Source organism: Neoarius graeffei, chromosome 21, assembly GCF_027579695.1.
Source record: "Neoarius graeffei isolate fNeoGra1 chromosome 21, fNeoGra1.pri, whole genome shotgun sequence".
NCBI lineage: Eukaryota > Metazoa > Chordata > Actinopteri > Siluriformes > Ariidae > Neoarius > Neoarius graeffei.
The window spans coordinates 51181685-51198922 of record NC_083589.1 but is presented as its reverse complement, the minus strand read 5'-3'; the positions used below and the strand labels follow the sequence as shown (position 1 = coordinate 51198922).

Here is a 17238-nt window from a genome sequence, read left to right as displayed (position 1 = left end):
TCAAATTTCCTGAAGATGCTCAGATGGCAGGAAGAAAAGTTATCTTGTGATATTGACTTATGAAGTGATTTTGAAAACACAACCATGGGACCTAAATTATAGACTGAAAGTATAATTGAGATTCAATGTTGAAAAATGACAAGAAATAAACTTTAATTGCAGATGAAATGGCACCATAATGGTGGAATCATCCGGATGATGGGGGAAACCCACCCAGAATCATTATTTTACAGTTTATCTACAAACAGAATAATGTCATTATTTTCCTGTTAAAATCCCCTAAAGAAAATATTACAGCTCAGAATGTTTTCAATCTCTAGTTAATTCATGTGAATGTGTCTCACTGATATATCAAATTACTTAAAAGTTTAAAAGACACTAAAGAGCAAGATAAATAACCTGCAAGCTGATTAAAAGTCCACATTTATATGACATTCTGAAGCAGATTATTTTTCACTCTTAATATTCAAACATACTGTCATGCCAATCTTTAAAAAAAAAATAGAGAGGTAACAAGAAAAGTTGAGTGAAGGTTCCTCTTTTTTTTCTTGGCAAAACAAATCCCAAAATATTTCAAGTTTCTGAACTGAATCCAGCACTTCAGTGTTTTTTTTTTTTTTTAATATTACACAATTTCTACACTCACCGGCCATTTTAACAGGAACTTGTTCCCTGTTCTTGGCTGCAGGACTGGAATCCAATGTGCTCCTGCATGCTGAGATGCTTTTCTGCTCACCACGGTTGTAAAGAGTGATTATATGAGTTGCTATATCTTTCCTTCATGGCAGTTCAAACCAATCTGTCCATTTTCCTCTGACCTCTCTTATCAACAAGGCGTTTGTTTCCACCCACAGAACTGTCGCTCACTCACTCGGTGTTTTTTTGTTTTTCACACCATTCTGTGTCAACTCTAGAGACTGTTGTGTGTGAAAACTCCAGGAGATCAGCAGCTTCTGAAATACTCAGTCCATCTGGCTCAAACCAACACCCATGCCACAGTGAAATTAAGTCACACGTCGAGATCACCATTTTTCCCATTCTGATCTTTGAAGAAGTGAACATTAACTGAAGCTCTTGCTTATGAGTTGATGCATTGTGCTGCTGTCAAGAGACTGGCTGATTAGAGAACTGCATAAAACAGCAGGTGTATATATGAGTGTACTGTATATATCAGGGGTCATCAAACTACGGCCCGCGGGCCGACACTGGCCCACCATCCCCCTTTGACCGGCCCCTCTGCCCCCCACCACTTGAACCGGCCCTGTGAGGCAATCCCCAAAAGTGGTCATGGCCAATTTTTTTTAAATTGCTTTTTGGCAAATAACATGTCTGCATCTTGTATTTTGTTGATTTTATCAATTAAAATTGATATTTAGTTATAAAATGAACTATTCATATTTTCCGAATTTTCGTCATATGCTCGCGATCAAGCAGTGACAGGCAGCGCACACGCAGAGAACTGTCAGTGTTCAGGACAGCAAAATGGCTAGCGGTAAGTGAAAAGTTGACAGAGTGTGCAGAGTTTTTAAAGAACAGTGGACCACCGATTATTTTTTCGTTCAGTGTAAGGACCGTGCAGTTTGTCTTGTATGTAAAGAAAGTGTGTCAGTTTTCAAAGAATATAATCTGCGTCGTCACTACTAAACCCGCCACAAAGAGTATGCTAGTTTGCGAGGGCAAACAAGAGAAGACAGGATTCGGAGGATGAAATGCGGACTGGCTGCACAACAGAACGTATTCCTTCGCCAAACCCAGATCAACCAGGCTGCTGTCCGAGCTCGCTATAAGGTAGCTCACCTACTAGCTACCCATGGAAAGCCGTTTACTGATGGGGACTTTGTTAAAGTATGTATGCTTGCTGTGGCCGAGAAGGTGTGTCCCGACAAGAAGGATGCGCTCAACGCGGTGAGTCTCTCCGCACCTACTATGACCAGGCGAACCGAAGATTTGGGGGACAACATGTATGACCAGCTGAATGAGAAAGCGTCAGAATTCGAGTTTTTTGCTTTGGCCATGGATGAGAGCAATGACGTGCAGGTCACAGCACAACTGCTGTGATCTATTGATCTATTGCTCATGTTATTATAATTTCACTGTTTTTTTCAATATATTTATTTTATAGGCCTATTTATTTGACCTTTATGAAGTGCTGTACACAATTATTATTAATATTATTAATAATATCAACAGGCCGACCTACAATTTATAATTTTCCACTCACCTTTGCCAGTGTCAATCACCTCAACTAGGCAGATGTTTCTTACCTTGACAGCTTTGATGTTATTTTTATTAGAAAATAAATAAATGGAATATCTGTGGTATTTCAAATTAAAACAAAGTATGAAGACTCGATTACTACTTTTGCAAACCACTAGTAAAGATAAACAAATATGTGCCAGGAATCAAGTGTTGATATAGTAGTGGGGGATATAGTAGCGTGGATCTAGTAGTGGGGATGGCCGTGCCAGGCTAGTAATCTCTACTACACAATGAGGCCTGCTGGTGGTCATATTTGTCTGGGTCATACAATTCTACGTTATATAGCTGACCTGACCCCAGCCCCCCCATCACAGTCAGGAACGACAATGTGGCCCCCAGAGAAAAAAAGTTTGGTGACCCCTGGTATATATAACAAAGAGTTTACGTACACTGTAATTAATTATCCATTACATGAGACACAGGACTTATTTCTAAAGAAACAAATGTAAAACTGAACTTGTATTCAATATCTTCTGCACATTAAATCAAATATTTGCACATTACATCAAACAGTTTGATTAATGCACCATGAAACAATGGACAATATTTCTCACAGCGTACAGTACTATATTTAAGGACAACAACATAAAAATGTTTAGTTGACTTTGCGTGTGCTCGTTATTGCCATTTTCACAGTAACACAAACTCGCATGGAGTAGTTTTGCTGTATTATTTGTAACAGAGGTAACTGATGATGCGTTGAGAGATGTCTAGTCTGGGGATGACCTGCAGCGCTCTGGTGCTCAGGACACGCCGCAGTGCGATACGACTCAGCTGCTGGAGAGACAGAGGACAACCTGCAGGAACACACACGACAGCAAAACTCATACTCGTCCCTTCACAGAAATAGTCCAGTGTTTTTTTTTTTTTTAAATTAAACTAATCTCTATCCCATAACATCTGTAACTGATGTGTGATTTCCAAGGATAATAATGTCAGCATGTTTTTCTGTACTAGGGAAAGGATAGATAACGTGTTTATTTATTTATAACGGATGATTAAGGGCAGTTGCTGAATTCCAGAATTAAGCATCCCCATGGGTGGCATGGTGGTGTAGTGGTTAGCACTGCTGCCTCACAGCAAGAAGGTTCTGGGTTCGAGCCCAGTGGCCGACGATGGCCTTTCTGTGTGGACTTTGCATGTCTGCGTGGGTTTCCTCCGGGTGCTCCAGTTTCCCTCACAGTCCAAAGACATGCAGGTTAGATTAATTGGTGGCTCTAAATTGACCGTGAGTGTGAATGGTTGTGTGTCTCTATGTGTCAGCCCTGTGATGATCTGGCGACTTGTCCAGGGTGGACCCCGCCTCTCGCCCATAGTCAGCTGGGATAGGCTCCAGCTTGCCCGTGACCCTGCACAGGATAAGCAGTTACGGATAACGGATGGATGGAACATCCCTGTGTTTATTCCTGGTTATAGTAAAGATCTTATGATTTTGAGCTGAATTTAAAAGTATCTTAACAGAAGAATTAATGAATGTTCTACAAAAGTATATATGTTTTGCACAAACATTTATTACGTTAATGCTCCAACAACTGCCCCTAGACTTCCATTATAAGCGAGACTTCATGCAGAGAGGTTTTTTGGGGGGGGGTTCCCCTCAAACAAAATGTTTTCTTGTGATAATCATACACACGCTACACATGCAGTGCATAGAGATTAAGTTAAACAAAAACAACATTGGACTATTTCTTTAACAGGCTGCATTTTTTATGTTTAGCATTTTTTTATAAAACATGACTGTATTCTCACTCTCGTAGTGCTGTAGACAGATGTGAGATGGGGATCCAGGGGTTGTGTAATCTATTGGTTTGTGTTCCAGGTTGTCCCTGACATTAATGTCTCCACCAAACTCCACCAGTAACTTGATGAGGTCCGTCCGAGCCACTCTCGCTGCGTGGTGCAGAGCCGTCTCATGGAACTTTATGGCATTCACACGGGCACCTTTAAAATGATTCCATTTCAAAACTTTGTATTAAAAAGGAATACGAAGCAGCTTGATATTTATTTATTCTCATACAACTGTCAATCTTTTAATAAAACACTATACTAGGCTGATCATGTCATTATTGTTACACCTCTACAGTAAGTAAGGAATAAAACATGACAAGGTGTGCTATAAGAGGAAAATAATCACTGACGAGATGGTGTTCCCTTTACTACTCAGGAAATGATCTTATAACAGCAAGTGTTTTATTCCTCTTATACCACAGCAATTTGTAAACAAAGGCATTTTCTATTTACAGCCCCAGTTCCATAAAAGTTGGGACGCTGTGTAAACTGGAAATAAAAACAGAATGCGATAATTTGCAAATCACGGAAAACCTATATTTCATTGAAAATAGTACAAAGACAACGTATCAAATGTTGAAACTGAAAAATTGTATTGTTTCTTGAAAAATATATGCTCATTTTGTTTTGAATTTGATGTCAGCAACATGTTTCAAAAAAGTTGGGACAGGGGCATGTTTACCACTGTGCTGCATCACCTCTACTTTTAACAACACTCTGTAAACATTTGGGAACTGAGGAAACCAATTGTTGTAGTTTTGAAAGAGAAGTGCTGTCCCATTCTTGCCTGATATACAATTTCAATTGCTCAACACTTCAGGGTCTCCTTTGTCATATTTTGTGCTCCGTAATGCACCAAATGTGTTCAGTGGGAGACAGGTCTGGATTGCAGGCAGGCCAGTTTAGCACCCGGACTCTTTTACTACGGAGCCATGTAGAAAGTGGTTTGGCATTGTTTTGCTGAAAGAAGGAAGGGCTTCCCTGAAAAAGATTTTGTCTGGATGGAAGCATATTGCTCTGAAATGTGTATAATATCATTCAGCATTAATGATGCCTTCCCAGATGTACAAGCTACCCATGTCATGTGCACTAATGCCCCCTCATACCATCACAGATGCTGGCTTTTGAACTGTGCACTGATAACAAGCTGGATGGTCCCTCTCCTCTTTAGCCTGGAGGACGTGGTGTCCATTATTTCTAAAAAAGAATTTCTACTTCTGATTCGTCAGACCGCGGGACAGTTTTCCACTTCGCCTCAGTCCATCGTAAAAGAGCTCGGGCCCAGAGAAGGTGGCGGTGTTTCTGGATATTGTTTCTATCTGGTTTTAACTTGCATTTGTGGATGCAGTAATCAACTGTTTTCACAGACGATGGTTTTCTGAAGCGTTCCTGAGCCCATACAGTGATTTCCACTACAGACACGTGTCTGCTTTTAATGCAGTGTCGCCTGAGGGTCTGAAGATCACAGGCATCCAGTGTCAGTTTTCAGCCTTATTTCTTGCATACAGAGATTTCTCCAGATTCTCTGAATCTTTTAATGATATTATGTACCATAGATGATGTGATCCCCAAATTCTTTGCAAATTTTACATTGAGGAATGTTATTCTTAAATTGTTGTACTGTTTGTCCACGCAGTCTTTCACAGAGCGGTGAACCCCTCCCCATCTTTACTTCTGAGAGACTCCGCCTCTCTGGGATGCTCTTTTTATACCCAATCATGTTACTGACCTGTTGCCAATTAACCAAATTAGGTTTTGTTTTTTTAGCATTACGCAACTTTTTCAGTCTTTTGTTGCCCCGTCCCAACTTTTTTGAAACATGCTGCTGACATCAATTTCAAAATGAGCACATATTTAAAAAAAAAAAATACAATTTCTCAGTTTCAACATTGGATGTGTTGTCTCTGTACTATTTTCAATGACATATAGGGTTTCTGTGATTTACAAACCTTCACGTTCTGTTTTTATTTATCTTTTACACAGTGTCCCAACTTTTTTGGAATTGGGGTTGTATTAAAGACTGATACAGTGTAATTTTTATCAGTTTACAGTTACGTATAATGTTGTGGAATGTCTGTATACCAAGTTAGTTCCTGTTATCACTTACGTTATATGCAGTAATATCTATCAAAAGGTGTTTCCTGTCAGATTTTTCACTCTCTTGAAGTCAATAATAATAAAAAAAAAGCTTTCATGTTATTAAAAAACAAAGTCCTGTGTCATGATGTCTTTCCCGTGGCAGAAAACGTGGGACAAAGCGCGGACACTGAAGACTCCAACCATAAATACAAAATAAACATCTCCTTATCGAAAACGTATATCAACAATTAAATATCAACTCATTTATTTTAGGCTTAGATTATGTGGCACATAGCTGTGAATTATGTTACTATAGAAACAATATCATATACAGCATTAGAATGAGTTTGTTAATATTAATATAAACCTGTGATTTGCCTTACAGCCGGAACTACTTTCAGAGTTGCTGTTAGAAAATTAATCAACATCTTTTAGCCAATCAGAACAGAGAATTCAACATCATTGTGGTATAACAGATAATAAAGCATTCAGTGAAGAGTCTGTAGCTGTCCTCGTCTTTTTCTTTCTCACCTGCATTGAGCAGCTGTACGGCGCACTCCAGATGTGCTTTAGCGCAGGCGGCGTGCAGCGGTGTCCCAAAGTGAATGTCGAAAGCCTCCAGCAGGGCTCCATTTGATAAAATCAGCTTCACACATTCTGCACTACCTGTACCCAAAATATGCAAGCATCCCAACAGTGGTTTATAATGTGCGCGTGCATGTGCGGATGCCGATCTCACCAATACACACTGTTCCTCTGTCCTCATGGTTACACCAATGACTGAATATATGTGTCTTTGGGTTACACAAGCGCTTAGGGCTGCACAATTAATCACAATTTGATCAACACTCTGCTCCCCGTGCTCCCGAGTCTCACCTCGTATACAGGCCTCGTGCAGTGGGGAGGCAGTGAGGGCTGTCAGAGAGGGATTCACGGACGCTCCATGCTCTAGGAGCAGTCTCACACTCTCCACACTGCCTGCTGCACACGCATGGCACAGAGGGGTGCTACCATGAATGGTCCGTACATCCACCTAAAACACAACACACACTGGGATAGTGGTTTTAAGACAATACATCTGTGAAATAATCTGTTTTTAGATACAAAGTTCGGAGCGGACAGAAGAGACAACACAACCTGTGCATCGGCGTTCAGAAGCACTTGAACGCACTCTGGGTGATCCTGTATGCAGGCTTCATGCAGAGGGGTTATGTTGTCTACCGTCGCTGCATTTACTGAAGCACCAGTATCAACCAGAATCTGGAGCTTCTCAACTTGTCCTAAAGACGCAGCCTCGTGTACTGGTGTCCTCTCAGACCAGAAGCCTAGAGGAAATGTTTAGGAGACCTCGTGTATACATTACTCTACTGTATAATTCACAAACTGCAATATTGACAAATACAGTGGTTAGACAGCTGAAGGTTCGGAGGGAAAAGTGGTTGAGTTTAGGTACATTAGACTAAGTTAGCGCAATGCCAAACAACTGAGAGCCAAAACTAACTGACAGGTCTCTGCTCGCATCTCTGCTTGCCTGCATGACATCCAGACCTGGATGGACAACCAGCACCTGAAGCTCAACCCAGGCAAGACGGAGGTGATTTACATTCCCACTTCATCCTCTCTACCCTTGGGCTTTGTCATCACTCTGGGGGACATCTCTTTGTCACCTATCCACAGTGTGAAGAACCTAGAGGTGGTGTTCGATGACAAACGAACATCACTGCAGTGATCTGGACGTGCAGATTTCTCCTTTACAACATCCGAAGGACACGCCCCTTCCTCACCACCTACTCTACTCAGCTCCTGGTCTAAGCACTGATCCTCTCGCACTTGGAATACTGTAACTATCTCCTTGCTGGCCTCCCAGAATCTGCCACCAGACCCCTGCAGGTCCACAGCCTCCCTTGTTCTTCCCAACCTGCACTGGCTACCTATCGCAGGAGAGGATCAGTGCTTGGACCAGGAGCTGAGTGTCCTTCAGATGTTGTAAAGGAGAAATCTACAAGTCCAGGTCACTGCAGTGATGTTCATTTGTCATCAAACACCTCACCACCTACTCTACTCAGCTCCTGGTCCAAGCACTGATCCTCTCCTACTTATAGGTAGCCAGTGCAGGTTGGGAAGAACAAGGGAGGTTGTAGACCAGGCGGGCTGCAGGAGTCTGATGGCACTGATCCTCTCCCGCTTAGAACACTGTAACTATCTCCTTGCTGGCCTCCCAGAATCTGCCACCAGACCCCTGCAGCCCGCCTGGTCTACAACCTCCCTCATTCTTCCCAACCTGCACTGGCTACCTATCGCAGCTCACATTAAATTTAAGATATTGGTGCTAGCTTACCAGGCAGTCAAGAGGTTAGGTCCAGCATACCTCTAGAGATTGATCCGCCCCTACATGCCAGCCAGATCCTTATGTTCCGCTACTACTGGTCATCTGGCCCCTCATCCTCTCTGCTCCTGCCCAGCCCACTCTAGACTGTTGTCTGTCCTGGCTCCCCATTGGTGGAATGATCTTCCCATTGAGGTCAGAACTGCTGACTTCCTGACCACCTTCAAGCGCAGACTGAAGACTCACCTCTTCCCTTCTTCCCTGCCCACTGTGTAATCACACAGCAGTCTTGACCAACCCAGGCTGTGTACTGTCTAGCCAGGTCATGATGACTCAGTGTTCACCGATGCGGTTTTATTTTTCTCCATTTAGTTGTACTCATTTGTATGGCTGGCTTGTTTTCCTTGGCTGTTTGCTGCTTGTTACTTCAACAGAATATTACACTAAGTGTTATTCTGTCACTTGTTTAGCTGGCACTAGAACTTTCTTGTCTAGAAGTTCAGCACTTATTGTACATCGCTCTGGATAAGAACGTCTGCTAAATGCCTGTAATGTAACGTAATGTAAAAATGGCATGCTGGTGGTTGTGATTTTCATAAATTGCACATTTCTTCTGTAAACGTTGTACAAATGATTTATGAATAGTTACTTATGGCCGGGTTCTTGCCCGAACTGATAATCGCATCATCAGTTTTTCTCTGGCTAATCAGACACAAGGTACGTCACCACTCTTGCTGGAGCAGTTGGGGGTTGGATGCCTTGCTCAAGGGCACTTGAGCCAGTCCTGCTGGTTCAGGGAATCGAACTAGCGACCTTTTGGTCCCAAAGCTGTTTCTCTAACCATTTGGCCATGGCTTCCCCCTGAGTTATGAATTATGAGATTTATGGATAAATCTGTTCATATCCAGCTCGATAAATGCAGCACAATAATTTGCTTAGTCAAATCAAATCAAAGTGTTCTGGATGGAGACAGGATATTAGGAAAAGCTATTTCAGCTGAATGAAACCAAATGTAAGGAACTCAGGATGAGCTTTGAAAAGAACAAGCCAGATTTCAAGCCGATAGTAGTTAATGGAAAGTCAGAGACGGTGAACATTGTCAAAGTTTTAGGCCTGAACATTACCTGTGATTAAAAGTGAAATGTATATATACAGGAGTTAGTTATGAAGACCTCTGTTAGACTGTATTTCTTGAGGCAACTCAAGAGATCCTCCATTGCACCAAGCGAGTTAATACTGTTTTACGTCACTTATATACAAGTAATCCTTGAATATGCCTGCCAAGTCCATCACCGTGCCCTACCGGAGTGCCTTTAGGTGATGATCTAGAAAGGCTGCAGAAACGGGCTCTCAAAATCACCTATCCTGGTTTGTCTTACAGAGAAGCCCTTGGGCAATCTGGTCTTTGCACACTTGTTGGAAGAAGAGAGGCAATGGCATTCAAACTGTTTGGTGAAATTACGTCTAACCCAGCATTTCTCGACCTTTTTTCAGTTACGGCACCCTTCAGAAGTATGCAAATTCTCAAGGCACCCCCAAATAACATATACGCAGTCACGCTGACCCCGGCAGTGACATTGTGACATGGGAAAGGGGGCCGTGAGACAAATTTTGATGATGCATGAGGTGGCGATGATCTGCATTAGTGTAACTATCATTTTTTGGAATTTTAATTCATTTTATTTATTTCAGTGTTAGACGATAACATTTTTTGACAGCACCCCTAACGAAGCCAGACGGCACCCTGGTTGAGAAAGGCTGGTCTAACCCACAGCATAGGCTCTACAAGCTCCTCCCTGCAAAGAACATTTGCACTTACACATTAAGGAACTCTAGGAAGTTTGCCTGCCCCCCTTGCAAGACTGAACGCAGTCTTAAGAATAGTTTTAGAATGAGTTTTGCATTTACAGTACATCTTAATATTTAAATTCTAGAATTTTAAAGTCAATAATTTATATATCCCATTATCTCTAGCTGCTTTATCCTGTTCTACAGGGTCGCAGGCAAGCTGGAGCCTATCCCAGCTGACTACAGGCGAAAGGCGGGGTACACCCTGGACAAGTCACCAGGTCACCACAGGGCTGATAGACACAGACAACCATTCACACTCACATTCACACCTACGGTCAATTTAGAGTCACCAGTTAACCTAACCTGCATGTCTTTGGACTGTGGGGGAAACCGGAGCATCCGGAGGAAACCCACGCGGACACGGTGAGAACATGCAAACTCCGCACAGAAAGGCCCTCACCGGCCACGAACCCGGACCTTCTTGCTGTAAGGCGACAGCGTTAACCACTACACCACTGTGCCGCCTAATTTATATATATATTTTTTCTCTCATTCTTATGCATTTGTTAGCTTAAACATAATTCAGCCAATATGGCTGCAATGTTTTAGTAAATTAAGTCTCTAAGCAAGGGCTCTTGTGAAAATGGACTTTTTCTTGTGAGAACTTGAGTCGAAACCCGGTGGACTCTGCCAGGAGGTTACAACTTGGCTGCAGATGTAAATCAGCACAGAAATGTTTGCATGAAATTACATGTTTTGCTTTGTCCATATAAGAGGACAGACAGAGGACATATGATGAAGAATACTGTGTAAAGTACAACCCCGATTCCAAAAAAGTTGGGACAAAGTACAAATTGTAAATGAAAACAGAATGCAATAATTTACAAATCTCAAAAACTGATATTGTATTCACAATAGAATATCCCCCTAATTCTGCGCCGACAAATAGTGGAGCAATATCAGAAAGGAGTTCGACAGTGTAAAATTGCAAAGAGTTTGAACATATCATCATCTACAGTGCATAATATCATCAAAAGATTCAGAGAATCTGGAAAAATCTCTGTGCGTAAGGGTCAAGGCCGGAAAACCATACTGGGTGCCCGTGATCTTCGGGCCCTTAGACGGCACTGCATCACATACAGGCATGCTTCTGTATTGGAAAATCACAAAATGGGCTCAGGAATATTTCCAGAGAACATTATCTGTGAACACAATTCACCGTGCCATCCGCCGTTGCCAGCTAAAACTCTATAGTTCGAAGAAGAAGCCGTATCTAAACATGATCCAGAAGCGCAGACGTCTTCTCTGGGCCAAGGCTCATTTAAAATGGACTGTGGCAAAGTGGAAAACTGTTCTGTGGTCAGACGAATCAAAATTTGAAGTTCTTTATGGAAATCAGGGACGCCGTGTCATTCGGACTAAAGAGGAGAAGGACGACCCGAGTTGTTATCAGCGCTCAGTTCAGAAGCCTGCATCTCTGATGGTATGGGGTTGCATTAGTGCGTGTGGCATGGGCCGCTTACACATCTGGAAAGACACCATCAATGCTGAAAGGTATATCCAGGTTCTAGAGCAACATATGCTCCCATCCAGACGACGTCTCTTTCAGGGAAGACCTTGCATTTTCCAACATGACAATACCAAACCACATACTGCATCAATTACAGCATCATGGCTGTGTAGAAGAAGGGTCCGGGTACTGAACTGGCCAGCCTGCAGTCCAGATCTTTCACCCATAGAAAACATTTGGCGCATCATAAAACGGAAGATACGACAAAAAAGACCAAAGACAGTTGAGCAACTAGAATCCTACATTAGACAAGAATGGGTTAACATTCCTATCCCTAAACTTGAGCAACTTGTCTCCTCAGTCCCCAGACGTTTACAGACTGTTGTAAAGAGAAAAGGGGATGTCTCACAGTAGTAAACATGGCCTTGTCCCAACTTTTTTGAGATGTGTTGTTGTCATGAAATTTAAAATCACCTAATTTTTCTCTTTAAATGATACATTTTCTCAGTTTAAACATTTATGTTCTATTCTGAATAAAATATGGCCAGCCTGAGACAGAAAATATACATTTGGACAAAATTTATATATAAATATAAATACAGCATTCATTTATTATCTGGGGCAGCTGACTGTCCTTGACTTTTTAATTTTATCCAGTCAACATTTTGTGTTTTATACAAAGCAGATAAACAACGTTATCTTTCTTCCAAATAAGGAATAAATCTGCTTCCTGGTCAACCCGGAAATGAATCATTTCAGCTCGAGGAAAGTCTGACTCACCGATTTCTCCAAAACTCGTCCTCACTGCACGTGAATCCATATTTATGGTTAGTGTGGTGTTTATTATTATTATGGCCAATATGATCAGACACAGTGGTACAGTCCATCACCCCCGCTGAATGGTTTAATCCCCGGAGCCAAACTTGAGCTAGCATGAAAACCCAAACACCTTCCTTCAGTTTCCTTCTCACACACAGCTGTGTTTAGGACTAAACTATTACTTTCAAAGAAATAACATAAAACTGAAGATTACGATTCAAATCAGACTTTCTAGAAATCATGGAAGGTTTTTTTTTTTAATGGTCCTGCCTGCATCTTTATTTGAGATATTACAAAAGCTTTTCTTTTATTTCATAATAAAAGTCTCCTCAAGTCAAGTTTATTTGTATAGCGCTTTTAACAATAAATATTGTCGCAAAGCGGCTTTACAGAATTTGAACGACTTAAAACATGAGCTAATTTTATCCCTAATCTATCCCCAATGAGCACGCCTTTGGCGACGGTGGCAAGGGAAAACTCCCTCAGACGACATGAGGAAGAAACCTCGAGAGGAACCAGACTCAAAAGGGAACCCATCCTCATTTGGGCAACAATAGACAACATCTCATCTCATCTCATTATCTCTAGCCGCTTTATCCTTCTACAGGGTCGCAGGCAAGCTGGAGCCTATCCCAGCTGACTGCGGGCGAAAGGCGGGGTACACCCTGGACAAGTCGCCAGGTCATCACAGGGCTGACACATAGACACAGACAACCATTCACACTCACACCTACGGTCAATTTAGAGTCACCAGTTAACCTAACCTGCATGTCTTTGGACTGTGGGGGAAACCGAAGCACCCGGAGGAAACCCACGCGGACACGGGGAGAACATGCAAACTCCACACAGAAAGGCCCTCGCCGGCCCCGGGGCTCGAACCCGGACCTTCTTGCTGTGAGGCGACAGTGCTAACCACTACACCACCGTGCCGCCCCCAATAGACAACATGTTAACAGTTTTAACATAAAGTCAGCTTCGTTGATGCTATAAACCCCCCACCGACAGAAACCCGAGCGCAAAACCGTTCACGACAACTGCAGTCCCCAGCCACAAAAGCACCACTGCAAGAGTCCAGAGCGTCCTCCAAGCGCGACCCCCAACTGTCCACATGGGGCCGTCCTCTACAGGAGCGATGCGATGAGACTCCAACCAGACACAGGGCACCAGGATGGATCAGGCAGGTCCAAGGAGCATAAGAGGTCAGCATGTCGATCCCAGGACCGACATGTAACTCAGTGTGAGAATATTAATTACACAGGCTCCTCTATTTTCTTTCAAGGGGGGGGAAAAAGTCTCTTCAGCAAGAAGGTCCGGGTTCGAGCCCCGTGGCCGGCGAGGTCCTTTCTGTGTGGAGTTTGCATGTTCTCCCCGTGTCCGCGTGAGTTTCCTCCGGGTGCTCCGGTTTCCCCCACAGTCCAAAGACATGCAGTTAGGTTAACTGGTGACTCTAAATTGACCGTAGGTGTGAATGTGAATCGTTGTCTGTGTCTATGTGTCAGCCCTGTGATGACCTGGCGACTTGTCCAGGGTGTACCCCGCCTTTTGCCCGTAGTCAGCTGGGATAGGCTCCAGCTTGCCTGCGACCCTGTAGAATAGGATAAAGCGGCTAGAGATAATGAGATGAGATATATGTAAAGGTACACAACCTTTTAAGCACAGATATAGTGTCTTTCGTAAACTTCAAACCTCAATACAGTATAACCTACAAAATCAGCATTCTTGTCCCAGCCCATAATAATTCAACTTTACCCAAAAATGTAATCAAGATAGGGCAGTACTGTGGTTAGCACTGTTGCCTCACAGCAAGAAGGTCCGGGTTCGAGCCCTGCGGCCGGCGAGGGCCTTTCTGTGTGGAGTTTGCATGTTCTCCCCCTGGCCGCTTGGGTTTCCTCTGGGTGCTCCGGTTTCAGTCCAAAGACAAGCAGGTTAGGTTAACTGGTGACTCTAAATTGACCGTAGGTGTGAGTGTGAATGGTTGTCTGTGTCTATGTGTCAGCCCTGTGATGACCTGGCGACTTGTCCAGGGTGTACCCCGCCTTTCGTCCGTAGTCAGCTGGGATAGGCTCCAGCTTGCCTGCGACTCTGTAGGACAGGATAAGTGGCTACAGACAATGGATAAATGTAACCAAGATACTTCAAAGTTTAACACAAAGCCATGTTCTTAGTCCACTCCTTTACTCACTCTTCACACAGGACTGTTCTCGCATTCATAACTCAAACCAAATGTACAAGTTTGCAGATGAGACAGCTGTGATAGGGTTGATAACCAACAGCAATGAGGCAGCCTACAGAAAGGAAGTTCAGGCCCTCACATCTTGGTGTCAGAACAATGACTTGTTCCTCAACTCTAACAAAACAAAGGAGCTTGTCATTGACTTCAGAAAACGACCGGTTAAAACAAATGCCAGCCTGGTGATCTCTGGAGAGGAGGTGGAACAGGTAGAGAGCTTCAAGTACCTCAGTGTTCACCCCTCAGAGGACCTGACATGGGGAGTGAACATCGGAGAGGTGGTGAAGAAGGCCCAGCAGAGACTCTTCTTCCTGTGATCTCTGAGGAAATCTAGGCTCTCACAGAAGCTCCTCACCAACTTCTACCAGTGCACCATACAATGTGTTCTGAGCTATGGATGCATAGTGTGGTTCTCCAGCTGCACCTCAGAGGAGAGGAGAGGAAAGATCTGCAGCGGATCATCAGGACTGCATCTAAAATCATTGGTACCCCTCTCCAATCCCTGGAACAGATTTACTCTGCCAGGCTGAGAAACCGCGCCACAAAGATTAGGACTGACTGCATTTAGCCCGGACAATGTCTTTTCGACACCCTTCTCTCTGGCAGGCTTAGGGTCAGAAAGTCACAAACAGCAAGACCCCAAAATAGCTTCTTCCCCAGGGCTGGAAAAGCTCTGCTGGAAGCCTGATCCAGACTTGGACTCTCATTCTGCACCTTACTGTGTCTGGTTACGTTGTATAATTACATACTGCTGCTTATATGCCAATATGCTGCTTTTTAAAAGGTTATGTATAATATTTATATGCTGTTGTGATCTGAGCCCTCAAACAGTGTTTCGTTGTATAGTAATGTGCAATGACAAAGAATCTATCAAATGGTCTAATGATTTGAGAAGCAGCTTTGGGACCAAAAGGTCACCAGTTTGATTCCCTGGACCAGCAGAAATGGCTGAAATGCCCTTGAGCAGGGGTCATCAAACTACGGCCCGCGGGCCGACTACGGCCCGCCATCCCCCTTTGACCGGCCCCCCAGCCCCTCTGCCCCCCACCACTTGAACCGGCCCTGTGAGGCAATCCCCAAAAGTGGTCATGGCCTATTTTTTTTAAATTGCTTTTTGGCAAATAATAACATGTCTGCATCTTGTATTTTGCTGATTTTATCAATTAAAATTGATATTTAGTTATAAAATGAACTATTCATATTTTCCGAATTTTCGTCATATGCTCGCGATCAAGCAGTGACCGGCAGCGCACGCGCAGAGAACTGTCAGTGTTCAGGACAGCAAAATGGCTAGCGGTCAGCGAAAAGCTGACAGAGAGTGCAGAGTTTTTAAAGAACAGTGGACCACCGATTATTTTTTCGTTCAGTGTAAGGACCATGCAGTTTATCTTGTATGTAAAGAAAGTGTGTCGGTTTTCAAAGAATATAATCTGCGTCGTCACTACGAAACCCGCCACAAAGAGTATGCTAGTTTGCGAGGGCAAACAAGAGAAGACAGGATTCGGAGGATGAAATGCGGACTGGCTGCACAACAGAATGTATTCCTTCGCCAAACCCAGATCAACTAGGCTGCTGTCCGAGCTCGCTATAAGGCAGCTCACCTACGAGCTACCCATGGAAAGCTGTTTACCGATGGGGACTTTGTTAAAGTATGCATGCTTGCTGTGGCCGAGGAGGTGCGTCCCGACAAGAAGGATGCGCTCAACGCGGTGAGTCTCTCCGCACCTACTATGACCAGGTGAACCGAAGATTTGGGGGACAATGTGTATGACCAGCTGAATGAGAAAGTGTCAGAATTCGAGTTTTTTGCTTTGGCCATGGATGAGAGCAATGACGTGCAGGACACAGCACAACTGCTGTGATCTATTGCTCGTTATTATAATTTCACTTTTTTTTCAATATATTTATTTTATAGGCCTATTTATTTGACCTTTATGAAGTGCTGTACACAATTATTATTATTAATAATAAACAGGCCGACCTACAATTTATAATTTCCCACTCACCTTTGCCAGTGTCAATCACCTCAACTAGGCAGATGTTTCTTACCTTGACAGCTTTGATGTTATTTTTATTAGAAAATAAATAAATGGAATATCTGTGGTATTTCAAATTAAAACAAAGTGTGAAGACTCGATTACTACTTTTGCAAACTACTAGTAAAGATAAACAAATATGTGCCAGGAATCAAGTGTGGATATAGTAGTGTGGATGGCTGTGCCAGGCTAGTAATCTCTACTACACAATGAGGCCTGCTGGTGGTCATGTGTGTCTGGGTCATACAATTCTGTGTTATATAGCTGACCTGACCCCGGACCCCCATCACAGTCAGGAACGACAATGTGGCCCCCAGAGAAAAAAGTTTGGTGACCCCTGCCCTTGAGCAAGGCACCTAACCCCCAACTGGTCCAAGTATCGTATGTCGCTCTAGATAAG

At 43.2% G+C, this 17238-nt stretch overlaps 1 protein-coding gene across 1 annotated transcript; it reads right to left on the bottom strand.

Annotated features, from left to right (window-relative positions):
• Window positions 1-2738: 2738 nt before the first annotated feature.
• On the bottom strand, window positions 2739-12834 carry asb13a.1 (ankyrin repeat and SOCS box containing 13a, tandem duplicate 1). The gene is made up of 6 exons (XM_060903684.1): window positions 12534-12834; window positions 7264-7451; window positions 7003-7159; window positions 6658-6792; window positions 4009-4200; window positions 2739-3056 (listed from the first exon to the last, which is right to left on the bottom strand). Exons 1-6 carry the CDS (start codon window positions 12571-12573, stop codon window positions 2929-2931), a joined length of 840 nt encoding a protein of 279 aa, XP_060759667.1. The 5' UTR covers window positions 12574-12834; the 3' UTR covers window positions 2739-2928.
• Window positions 12835-17238: the final 4404 nt, after the last annotated feature.